The sequence below is a fragment of the Osmerus eperlanus genome, chromosome 10 (assembly GCF_963692335.1).
Source record: "Osmerus eperlanus chromosome 10, fOsmEpe2.1, whole genome shotgun sequence".
Classification (NCBI taxonomy): Eukaryota; Metazoa; Chordata; class Actinopteri; order Osmeriformes; family Osmeridae; genus Osmerus; species Osmerus eperlanus.
In genome coordinates, this window is record NC_085027.1 from 16482398 (window position 1) to 16495974 (window position 13577).

The 13577-nt window shown below is 42.4% G+C and overlaps 1 protein-coding gene across 2 annotated transcripts; it reads right to left on the minus strand.

Annotated features, from left to right (window-relative positions):
• Positions 1–113: 113 nt before the first annotated feature.
• On the minus strand, positions 114–12067 carry aqp9b (aquaporin 9b). 2 transcript variants are annotated; one of them, XM_062470840.1, is made up of 6 exons: positions 11895–12067; positions 10388–10514; positions 6075–6212; positions 5328–5446; positions 4310–4527; positions 114–2416 (listed from the first exon to the last, which is right to left on the minus strand). In XM_062470840.1, the coding sequence occupies exons 1-6, from the start codon at positions 11994–11996 to the stop codon at positions 2254–2256; spliced, it is 867 nt and encodes a 288-aa protein (XP_062326824.1). In that variant the 5' UTR covers positions 11997–12067; the 3' UTR covers positions 114–2253. The 2 variants fall into 2 exon arrangements, with proteins under 2 accessions (XP_062326824.1, XP_062326825.1); XM_062470841.1 differs by having other exon boundaries at positions 10388–11216; positions 11895–12033.
• Between the last annotated feature and the right edge of the window lie 1510 nt (positions 12068–13577).

Sequence of the window (13577 nt, forward strand, 5' to 3'; positions counted from 1 at the left end):
GTTGTTATTTATTGCCCTTGGCTAACAACAATCTGTCCTATGTTAGCATGTGAGCCTGCAGTATTTGTCTTGTGTTGAATCACCACAGAAAACGTGCAGCCATGACAGGACAGTAAATCCACAACAAGTGTTTATTTTTCTCAAATCTACATTACAAGTACGGTATAGAAATGTCAAAATTACTTTTACAAACAAGTATGTATAGCACTTAAAAGGAAAATATTGTGTTAGTAGAAGCAGAATCAGAGAAATACATGTGTCAGTGAAAGTTCAGAGACAACTACAAACACATTTTTGCAAATGCTAGGACTAGACATATAGGAAAGTAAACCACTACATAAACGAAGATGCATTTTAATGGGAATACAAATTAATACTTCAAAGGCTTTATTTTTCTGCCTGCATTATATTTCTGGTTCACAGGTAAGCCACGTAAAGATCACATAATGTACAGTTGTGTGTTACAATAACATCACAATGCAATGACCAGGGTCAGTAGTATCATCTCATTAATAGTTACCACAATTTCCTAATAATAATGGAAATTTAATTTCTGCACATTGATTTATTATTTTATATAATGCTGTCCGTCAAATTAAGGGTATAGGTATCACAGTTGTAGTATAACTTATAGAATAACTTTTTAAAATTATGGTTAGCTGCGTAAAGTCCCTTTCACCACGTTCAAAAAGAGATGAGCTAATGTTATTGCTACATGACAAAGCCCTATCTGGGAATTTGCTGTACCATGTAAAACTATGTATCAATAATGAACAATATTAAGGAAGTGTCTACTGTCTAGTGTCTTACTATCAAACAGTGTCATTTGTAAAGAAAGTTTCCTTTTTGGCCTAGGATCGCTGGAGTAAACTTATCTCTCAGTGGACTCATCATGTCATGTATATACTTTCATGCAGGGCTAGCTATTAAACGTTTCTGCTTTTCATGCCATTCTGACATTTTCCAAGACAACTTGAACATTATATAAGAGGAAACAAAAGTAGATTACAATAATTTAGAAGCAGCACTTGTCACGACACACAACTCTACGCTCAGAGACACTTCAAACAGACCAGTGTGTGGCTCATTTCACACCGATTAAGGCTGTATTTTTCTGCATTCTATGTGGAAATATAAAAACTACAGAAGAGAAACAAGACTGAGCGTTAGAGAGCACGACACAGAGATGTGTGTGTTCTGGTGCACATGCAGGGATGAAGTCCTGTGTCGCAGGCAGAGCGAAATCACACAACTGTGACAAATGCAGGGATGAAGTGAGGCATAAGAGGGAACACAATCCAGAGAACATACCAGTAACCTAGCCAACAACTAAAAATATCCACGCTTTCTCTTTACCATCCCTGACATCACTGTGGCTTTTTTTCTACGTTTCTCAATAACTTACTGTTACTACTTCTGACTGCCTGACAGCTTGGAAATTAGACAATTGGATAAAAACTTGGTAAACTTTCCACACAAATCTCATGAACTTCTTTAAAATCAGTGCACTGTCCTAACCCCTACAGAATAAAATATAGTCCGTATCAGGTGTTGGTCTTATGGTGTCAGTGGAAGTGCACTGAGACTGGGGGATCTCAGGACCAAAGGGGCCTCAGGTCCCTTTGATAAACACTTAGAATTGAATTTCGGACTGTAGCCTATACATCACAGGATCACAGGGATATTTGTTTTGTACTGTAGATGGCTTGCAAACATACAGAAACATTAATTTGAGTGACAGGGCTATTTTCTAAGCATTCTTTACACCTTCATGTGTGTGGAAATATAATTCAGACCTCCATGCATGGCACATTCATTCGGCATGAATTCAAAATGAAGGTAATTTTCAAAATGTATAATCTGATTGTTTGAATATATGTGAAAGGTGTTTCACTTTCCTATTTCTAACATTAATGATGCATGTTGAAGCCCATATTTCATTTTTGATATCAATGTTGTAATGACTGATAGTTTTCATAGAACATTTTATGAGTGATTTCATGAATGTGCCATGAATGCTTATGGAACTTCACCCCCTTCAGGTGAAGTGCTACCAAAAATGTCTCACAATTTTGTCATACAAATATGACAAAATTGAAAATATATAAATCTCCCAAATACACTGTTATGAGAGTATAAGGTACATTTTTTTTAATTAGGACTGAGAATAAAAAATAAACTCTCATTGAGGCAGACATTTTGCTTGCTGAGGGTAAAGAGAGTTAGGATTCCACGATGCCCTGTCACTCCTGTTTAACTCATGGTGATCATCTCATATTTGTCCTGGACGTTGTTCTCCTCCTGTTTTTCGGGCTCAGGGTGGTGCAGCTCTATGAAGAGGAAGTAGATGGCAGCTCCTACCAGGCCTCCCACCATGGGCCCAGCCACTGGAATCCACCACCAGCATCCTCCAGCACTGTGGACACACAGGACGCATGCAGGATCAGCTAAGGTACTCGGGGAGATATTGGTAACATAGTCAAACTTCTACTTTTCTAGATGTTTCATTGGTCCACCTAAGTAGGAAGTCATGTTTCATTGGTCCACCTAAGTAGAAAGTCATGTTTCATTGGTCCACCTAAGTAGGAAGTCATGGGAGGATTAACAACATAGTGGATAATTGTGCGTGGGCACGAGATCAGTCCAAGTCCTGCTTGTTTATTTACAAAGGACGTCATCCTGGATAAGATGTAATCTTGGCTTCTCCCTAGCTTTTCTCTCCCTCTTAATCTCCTTTTTAGTCTACTGGTCAGTTTCTATGCATGATGTGGATCTCCGTCTCCGCCCACTCGATTCTATATTTGTTCATCTAATTGTGCTTTAAAGTTTAGCTAGGCATGTCGATAGCGGTTAGTAGAGAGAATGATTCACACCTTATCCCCTCAGGGCTAACGCTGACCCCGGTGGGGGTGGGGGGGGATTAGCTCCTGCTGCTACTAGTAGCAGGAGAGACCCAGGTGATAAGGTCGGACTGGAGTTAGCCGGCTGACGCAGCCACACGCATCAGATATGTCTGAGCAGACCATCTTTAGCTGCTAAGCATCCAGGAAGTGGCTGCAGCCAGACTATAGGATGGAGGCAGTTTGTGGATTAGAGACTCAACTAAGGTGATTTGGCCAGACAGGTAGGGACAGACACTTGGTCAAGTGGAAATGGCACCCAGCCACTATTGTTCTTCACTTTCTACCAAGCCAGATGAGATTTACGTGGACTGAAAATCTATTTTTCCTTTTACCTCAGACAGTTCCAGCTGACTACGCTCTCCTCTTTAATTTTCTGTTCTCTCTTGGCACACGAATGTCCGCCGCACATTTCTACATAAACATCATGGTTAAATATGATCTGGGACTTGGGAGATATTTCTTCAACCATATTTTAAAGGGTCACATTAAATCAGCTTTGACATATACGGTACACTGTGTGCATTAGAGAGTAATAATCTTAAATCTACGCATGTAATCCTATATGAAACATCTGGTGGCCTGAGCTATGGTGAGCATGGTGTTTGAGAAATCAAGTCAATTACTGGATTTGACCTGTAGCCGTTGGTTCTGAGAACACCCTCTACTGAGCAGACACCCCTAATAACTGCCCATTTTCTGTGACCCTGCTCTCTTATGTAACCTAGCCACCTCCCCTGGACACCTTACTTTGGTGAATGTATCCAATGCTCATATAGTGCGCATTTCCTACTGTTGGTAGAGAGAGATGTTGAAAGGCAGGGTCTGGCAAACGACCACAATCATGCCCTTTCAGTTATAAAGCATGGAATATTTATACAAGCAGAATCCTCCTCCTCTCTCAGCTTAAAGCTTTTTCCAAAATGCAGGAGATACACAGTGTTGTTGAAATATGGATGGATATTGCCTGCACAGCAGCGCTGGAGCAACATACTTCCTGTTCCAGTTTCCCTTCCTGGAGGAGAAGGAAAGGAGGCCGGGTCATGTTGGTGGGTTTACTCGTGTCTGCTGCTCTGCTGGAGCCAAGGCCAGCAGCATAATGTGCCCTGCAGCTCCACTAGCCAGCAGGCAGGCACGATTAGAGTGGGGCTTTCCTGTCACACACATTCTCTCTCTCATCCTCGTCTCTCATCCTCCCCCTCTCATTTTTTCTCTCTCTCTCTCGTCTTGTCGTGTGTCCCCCCCGCGCGCGCTTTCTCGTTTTCAGAAGGGTGATGAATTTTTCACAACCTTACAGTACATGAAGCTGTGCCTGCACCCCCAACAGATCTGAGGCCAAGCTTGTTGGGATGTCATTACGACGGGTGTCCTCTTTCTGGGTCAGTGTGAGGGTTTCATAGGAGGGCTACCTGAACACTTCCATGCCCCAGCCAGCCACGGCAGTAAACAGTCTCGGGGCCAGGTCACGAGCAGGGTTTATGGGGTAGCCACAGTTCAGGCCCATGGACACTCCGATGGCCATGATGATCAGACTGATGCAGAGGGGCTCCATCCCTTTGGGAGCACCGATGTTCTTCCCATCAGTGATGGCTAGGATGCACAGGATCAAGGCACCTGTTGCGATTACCTGGAATATAAGCACTCTGATGTTAAAAAAGTGGCATGATGTGACATGATTCACTGCCATGTAAATACATTGAACACGTAAACACATAATGTACATCGAGTATTTAAGTTATATTGTTTGCTGTGATGCTGCAAAGGATAGCAAGTGGAAGTCAGATAGAAGTAACAAGAGTATATTGGTTTAGTTCTGAGCATTGTGGTGACCTGTGGCCTTGATTCTTTTGCCTAAGCTTATTATAAGTTTTCGCCGTTCAGACGATAGATAGATAGGCAGCTTTGGAGCTGTAACCATATGGCTGGATGTATGGCGTGTATCTATATTTTACAACTAATCTTCGATCAAATGGGGTCCAGATGCATCGAGGATAATTGGAAATGTTTACACCTATTACGGCGTTAATGACTTCTCTAATTCCCCCATCGAGAACACGATAACTCCTCTTACCACACAAACACGAACGAGATGCTCTTTAACAGACACATACACTGGGCATGTTCAGCTATGTTCAGCTAGGGTATTTCATACAGATGGTCTGTTTATAGCCCACATAGCCATACTATAGCTGCCAACAACACGCATGTTCACTGGGGTTGTTTATTTGCATGACTGCACTCAAAAGTGTGCTCAAGCATGAACGCTTATACTATTACACATTATGTGACATAATCCACTTGAGGGGAATACAACTTGAGTACTCTCTGGTTTGTACAGTTCATTCAGAGAGGAACATAATGGGATATATGATGGGATATATTATATATATGTGGGATATATGTAAGATGTACATCATGTATTTTTACCTGATCTACGAATCCGTTGAGGACTGAGAGGTGTGGCGCAGGGTAGGATGCAAATATGTTAGCTGTAGCATTTGGCCCAGTAACTGACAGAACTCCACCCGTGTAGACCATGAGGGCATCTGTCGAACAGAAATAAAGCGTTTGGCAAAAGCACTCTATATATCTCGTGTTCACAATATTTCGATCGTTAAATATAGTTTCCATTCACCCAATGACCTTGGCTTCACCCTGAATGGCACACAAAACACGCTAGCTAAAGTGCTGTGTATAGAGTAGTCATATTGTTGCTAACGGGGACATCAATGGTGGCAACAACCCCAAGTACCACTCACCATAGTCCAGCCATAGTACGGCCACAGTACTCACCATAGTACTCACCATAGTACAGCCACAGTATAACTATAGTACTCACCATAGTACTCACCATAGTACAGCCACAGTATAACTATAGTACTCACCATAGTACTCACCACAGTACTCACCATAGTACTCACCATAGTACAGCCACAGTATAACTATAGTACTCACCATTGTACAGCCACAGTAAAACGATAGTACTCACCATAGTACAGCCACAGTATAATTATAGTACTCACCATAGTACTCACCACAGTACTCACCATAGTACTCACCATAGTATTCACCATAGTACAGACACTGTACTCACCATAGTACTCACCATAGTACAGCCACAGTATAACTATAGTACTCACCATTGTACAGCCACAGTAAAACGATAGTACTCACCATAGTACAGCCCATAGACTGCACAGGATCCAGCGAAGGCTCCCAGAAACTGTGCCACCACATAGACTGGGAACTTCTTGATGGGCAGCTTACCCAGGATCACCATAGCCAGAGAGACAGCAGGGTTGACATGGGCTCCTAGGAAAAGCAAAATGTGTAACCCACCAGAGTCCCAAAGTAGTGTCTATGTACAGTGAGTTAAAGGCACGGTAGGCAATGTTGTTGAGAAGCACTTTTTGTCATATCAGTCTACTAAAATAAAGCTTCATGCTTCGTTGGCAATAGTTTTTGACACCTCCTCTGCTCCTCTTACAGGAAATGCAAAAATCAGCCTGTATAACAACTTGCTCAAATACATTTTGGTTTGAATTGTGTCACACAGAAGCTACAATAGCTAGCTTCGCAAAACTTGCCTACCCTGCCTTTAATATCAATAAAAAATAGAAAGGCCTCTCTAGCAATGGTTAACTCTGAAAGTGTATTAACAAAGTCATAAATGTCTTGAATATAACTAGTTTGTCTCTGAGAGAGGGCATTGATATAATAATCAATATATTCTGCCACTCTATAAGACTCAGAACCGTGTTTGACTATGGGACGCCCACAGAGGACCCGGGATGGAACCGCCCACTTGTCCGGAGCCTTGTGGGTCTTGGGCAATAAATAAAACTGCCTTGGCCTAGGCACATCAGGACCAGCTTTTTGGTGATAAAGTTGGTTTCAAACAACTCCCTTACCATCTGCCTGATTCTATCCTGATTCTCAGGCTGGTTATAGCAGGGTAACTAAGCATAATGTTTATTATTATTTAGTTGTCTAATTCATTATCCATTATCCAGCAGATATTGGATTTCCCCATCAGACAATTTGAGACCCTTTATCTGCTGGTTTAATAATAAGATTACCATTCTTACTCAAGTCCTTATGACCCCAAGTTGTTCTGGGGTGAAGTTGGGCCTAGAAGAGGGCTTGGGCCTAAATTTCTTAAATTCCATCAGGTCTTTCCTCATCAGAGTCTGTATAGGGTGAGATGCAGACTCCTGGTGGATGGATCAGTAAAGGGCACCGGTGGAAACTCAGTCTCATAACCAAAGTGATCTAGAAGTTTGAGGGCCCTACCTATCTTGCACCCAGCGCAATTGACTTTGTACACCGACGCAAGTATCATTCCTATTTTGCAATCGACGCACAGCGGACTTTTCCCTTCACAGACGCACGTCGGTAAATTAGGGAATGAACTCGTTCAGCGAAAAGAGGGGGCGTATTCCTGCGCAAACGTACCCTGGTGCTATTTTGCAGTTTCAGAAAACAATTCCGCCACAGACCAGGAAGAACAGTCTAAAGTCAGTGGCACGTTATTCAGATGCTATTTTAAGGGCGCATGCTTGACCCGTGTGCACTGCTGGCGAGGCCAGGGTCTTCTTCCTGCGAAGCTATACATTGTTTTGATTTATTGAGGCTGTTACATTCCTTTCATGTCATCAATGATTAAATTTTTTTTCATGAGAAATCTCTATGTATGTGAACTTGATTTGTAACAATTGTGGCAATTTACGCCCAAACCACACCTATGAGTAATGTAGCTACTTCAGACCAACCCATTTTAGATTTGGGCCAGGCGCAAAGTATCCCGCCGGTATAGCAACAGCGCCGGAGTCCCACCCACAAAGTTAGTTGCGTTTCGCGTTTTGATACTTGCGTTTCAGATCGTTAAAATAGGGCCCTTAGTCTCCTATGGTAGACATACATATCTCTCTTGAGCTCCACTCAGGTAGCTAATTGCATTTGTCTACTATTAATTGGTTGAGTGAACGGACTAGAGACTGTTGTTCCTTATCTAGTCTGTCAGAGAAATTGATAATAGGGATGTAGATCTCTGCATTGGGGAATCTAGTCTCACAGAACTTTGTCAGCTGTTGCAGTTGTTTCCAGGTGGTGTTGGACTGCTGTCTGCTGAGACAGTTGTTAAGAGCTGTGGACAGAATCACCCTCTCCACACTCAGGTGAGGTTCTACGTTTTATAAGACACCCTTCAGAATCACTAAATAAACATTATGGTCTATTAAAGTATTTACTTTATTGTCTACAGTATAGACAAGTTAAGACAGTCTAAAGATCCGTCAAACATGATGTTGTTGTTTGCACTTGTTAATAAAAGCAGTTTAATTCTAGAATGTTTGTAATTAAACGGAGGGGTCAACACTTCTGAGTTCTGAGCTGTGATCTAGCTGTTGGGGGGGCCAACACTGCTGGGGGTATCGGCTTCCCCCCAAATGCTTGGCCACAACAAACGGCTGAAACAGCCTGCCTGAATTGGGCCTGACATAATCTGTCGGGGAGATCTGCTTAAGACGTTCGTAAACTTAAAGTTTACAGGGGGGGGCGCAGGCTGCGCCACACCTCCACCACGCGGGGGGTTAATTTGCTCCCACTGTCAATTAAAACCTGGGACGGCGCTAGTGAAAACAGCCAGGCTTATGTTTGTCCGTGAGGCCTGCCTACTTGCCTGGAAGGCTGTAGAGCTGGGCCGCCCCCACACCTGCCCCCCAGCTCCCCAGAGACCCATGCCCCAGTAAAGCTCATTAGTCCAATACCTGTGATCATCATCAGAGATGTGGCAGAACAGTGTGGAGGCTTCCCACGACCCCCAGGCCTGAATGGCCCAATCATGCAGCAAAAGCATTCTGGCTCATATACCAACCAGGCTAACCAGAAGAGGTGCATATACACTGACTGATCCAGTTACAGGAAGTCTGGAAAGACACTCTTCAAAGAGGGATGAAGAGACACTCTCTCTAGTATTTCCCTCAATGAGCTCTCTTGCTTGAGGTATTCTCTCCATTAATTATTTCATCCAAACCTAAGATGATTCTCCAGCTATTTAACTAATAGACACAAAGTATATGCTCACACTCTGCCAACAGTGACTTTTCTAAGATGAGGGACCATTCAATATGGCTCATGTAACACACATATTAGCTCGTTTGCCAGCGTTCAAACGATCCCCCCGGGATAGGCATTAAAAGCTAATCGGAGCAAGGCTCTTTTATTTCCCAAATGTGATGGAAATTACCACCGCTTTTTAAATGACAATCTATCATCCCGTTACGTAAGGCCTGTGTGTGGCATAATGAAACCCTTGACTGCTGATTTAAAGGCGCTATTCACTTTAGCTCAGCGAGCCCTCGTAAGGAGTGGTGACATTTAGAAGCGATTCCTCACGGTCCCTCTGTCTAACATAGCTGGCTCTCCTTGCTGTAATCCCTGAGGAATGCTACCTAATAAAGCCAGTGCTGGACATTAGGACACCACACTTACCGCCTTGTAAACCAAGCCTGCACACCTCCAGCCTCTGACGTGGAGAAGCAGCCGGGCAGAAGAGAAGTGTAATCAGGCAGTAGCACATGGTTTTATCTATAACCTGTCAACCCCCTCCTTTCCTCCTACCTACTGATGCATGCATCGACTACAGCCAATCGCTGAACTACAGTGTGAAATAGGATAGTAGTACTGAATGGCAGAATAACATCTGTATTTCTACAATCCATTACGGTATGATGACGTCAAATAGGAGATGAGAAAGAAGTATTGATTTGCTTGCACTCTCTCATACAATCTCTGGGAATCAGTGAGTGTGAACGCTCATAGAGCCAATGCCCACAGTGAACTGGTTATTTGCCATCTGTAATGTCCAAGGCTGAGCCAGACATCCATTGTTCAAACATCCCAGCAAAGCAAAGCCATCACATGCAAACAACTAAGGATGACCTTTGAGTTCTGCTCATGTTTTTAAACCCAATATCCCCCATAGTGATTGGAAACTGTTGGATAGAAAACAAATGTGTTCCATATTAGTGCCCTGTGTATTTGTGGCCGAAAGACGACAAGCTGATGACAAATGACAAAATAAGACCAATGCAAAGTAAACGTAGACAAATACACTCAGTATTGTTGTGACCCTGTATAGGCAGGATGTATGTACCAATACCTCCCCACTCCCTCTGCAGTCAGTAGACATGACATGACATTTTCCCCACACCAAGTTTAACCCAGAGTTCAGATTGGAATTTGGAGGATATGAGGTAGAATAGTTGTATATGTGGGAAAGGATAGTATTAGTAAAGAGCTCTCTCACAGGAGGCTGTATCCTCTCAAGACATTGTGAACACAGGGGAGTAGCATTATGGAAGCATTTAAGGTTTTTAAGGTTGTCCCCCGAATGTACACATGCCACTTCAACTCTTTTTTTTTTTTATTATTCTAGTTGTGCAATTTGAGCCTGAATCAATCTGTTCTTGAGGTGTGTTATTTACCTGACACTCCCCCAGCCACGTAGACAGCCATCATCACTCCCAGAGTGAAGCCGATGTGGATGGTGAGGGGCTCTCCCTGAGCCCCCTTGCTGAGCACCGTCTGGGCCACTGAGCCACACCCGAAGAGCTGGGACACAACACAACAGACACAGGAATACACAGACACACACACACACACAGACATCCACACACAGACAAATACATTCAGACACACACAGATAGACACAGACAAATGCAGGCACACACAGACAGGCAGACAAATACAGGCAGAAAAAGACACACACAGTCAGACACACACAGTCAGACACACACACACACACACACACACACACACACACACACACACAGATAAGGACAGGGACACAGTAGCAAAAACACATTGGCTGGAAGAAGAAAGACTCCTTGTTTTGAAATTCTTAATTATGCCCATAGTTAGACTGGCCTGTTCTTTTTAATTAGGAAGCATTTGAGATCAATAGGACCTCCCCGTCCCTTGTAGGAATTCCACAGAGGTTGCCCCATTTTCTGATGGAAAACAATGAATCGTCCATTTTCTTGGTAACAACACGAATCAATTAAGACCAAAGTATTCAAAGAAGGGCGACCATCCAAAAATAGCTGAATCTGTTTTGGAGACAGGATTAGTGCATTAATGTGGTGCCACAGACCACAGAGCCCCTATAAGCTTGTGATGAGACAGAGCTGCTGCAGACTTGAGCTGGGCCACTCAGACACAGAGATGAACCTTCCCAGGTGACAGGTGGAGTGCAGAGGACAGACTAGGGAAAGGAGCTGCCTTCGGATAATCAGCATGGCCAACAGCATGGCCCTAACAAGACAAATAAATACAAATAAAATAAAATGTGTGTTTGTGATATTGACTCGTGACCTGAATTGAAAATGTGGTCATGGTGGCATCTCTTGTTGTCTGTAATGCTGGTCAATTCATATTCTCATCTCGTGAACACTTTTTCTATTTTCTTTAGCATTAAACAGACATTGTGAGAGTAAAGAAATGACCATTGACCTATTAATGGATTTACCAATGAACTAGACATGAGCTGACTAAAAAACCTAGTACTGAACATATGTGTGTGTTCAATATATATTCTATGCATATTAAATATTACAGACACAGTATGATCCCACATTATATGCAATGCACATGTTAATAGGTGTGTTGTATTTAATCATGTGCTCTTTATTTCAGAAGAAAATGACAAGCTACCAATTTATCTTTCATATCCCTCACTTGTCAACTTAGTCTCCAAATGTCTAAATTATCACCCAATAACTTTCTATGGCAGAATTATGGATGAGCACATCAAAGAGGATGCTAATTTCAGTCTGGCTTTTTTCTTCAGCAGCAAAACATATTTATAAAAACATATCAATTATGTCGGATCAACTCCCTGGGGCTCTTTTTGACATCTTATTATCATGCTGAAGCTTTAGGCTAGCTATTAAGTGAAAGCCAGATGATGGAAGCAAGTGCACAGATACTTACTATTAATACAAATATTCCCAAAAACTCCGCCAAGAACTCTTTGATGATATCCTGCCTCAGGGCGCATCGCTCCTTTAATTTTCTCTTGCTTTCTTCTTCCATATTTCTGCAGTTATCTGATGTCTTACTCTTGTCAGTACAGACAGTTGACGAGTGTGAGCGTGTCTCTAGAAGATTAAGATATAGACTCACCCCTCCTCCCTCCCATCGGTCCCTTCTATCATGTGCGCCTTGGCATGGACCGTTAATCTATTCGCCTCCTTCAACAATGTTGCTAATCATCACTTCCAATTGGTATGGGCTACTCTATGAATCGGTGACTTGGATACAGTCACATAAGTATGTTCTTTTTTGTCCAATGTTCTGGAGGATTCGGAAAATCTTTCATTTTTACATTGTGTTTGTTATAACGTAGTTGCGATAGGCCACCATAGCTAAACGAACGAAAACGTGATTCGATAAGAGTAGCTAGTTTGATTCGTTTAGTTGCCTATTATTTAGTTTGATTAGTTCGTTTGTTTAATTAAACTTAATTAGGAGGATGTGCTATGAGGCACGCGTTGCTGTATTTCCTCTGTAAAAGTTGTTGTTGTTTCAAGACTTGGATAAATAAATTGTGAAAACATAGTATGCTAAAACATGATAATATGGTAATACATGGTAATAACATGGTAATAACACACCCATATTAGTGTGTTGCGTGCAGAAGGGGAAAGCAGGATGGGTCCGGGATGAATCCAGTACCATTAAGCCAAATTCCCACGCTCTTTTAAACACGAATTCTAAATCAAATGATTGTATTTCTTAATTTATTTTCTTTTAAAATATTTTTGAAAGGAAAACTGTGTCTCCTTTGCGTGTTTTTATCTGATCATGTCCCTACCTGTATCTGTGTTTCATAGCTGCTTTTATAAAAACAGGCAGTCAACCACTGCCCTCTTCTGAGTGTATTGCGTTAACGCTATAATGTTGGGTCATTAGACCAGTTTAAGGAATCAGATAGAGCACTTATGGCAATATTGTTTTGGGTCATGTTTTGGTCATTAATTTTACTCACGTTGGGGCCATATGTGTGACAGTTTCCACTCTACGTCTTGACCTGGGGCCATCATTTGAAATAATATTGTTTGCCAGCATGCCACACAATATTTCAAAGTGCCTATAACCACCTGCAATAGCGTATGGGACCGATCTTGGAACCGATTCCACACACACACACACACACACACACACACACACACACACACACACACACACACACACACACACACACACACACACACACACACACACACACACACACACACACACACGTACACACACACCAATACACCAATAGCTTTACGAACACTTTAACAAGAGGCCCTGGTGATTTGAGTAAAACGGACAATAAAAACGGTGAGCGCACTTGTCCAACAGAGGGAGCTCAATGACTGTCATAATAGCTGTGATTTGGACTGTCACGGTTCCACGGTAGTTTGTTAATCTTCCTTTAGCTGTGGATTTTGAAACGGAGAGGGGACAGCTAGAAGATGAGAGATGTTTTGGATGCATACATCAATGTCACATTGTCAGAGACGTCGTCTTTGATGTGAAACAGACACTTAGAGTGTCGCCCATGCTGTGAAAAAAAAGAAACACGTGGTGATGGAGAGAAAGCACCCCCGAGGGTGAATTTAAAAT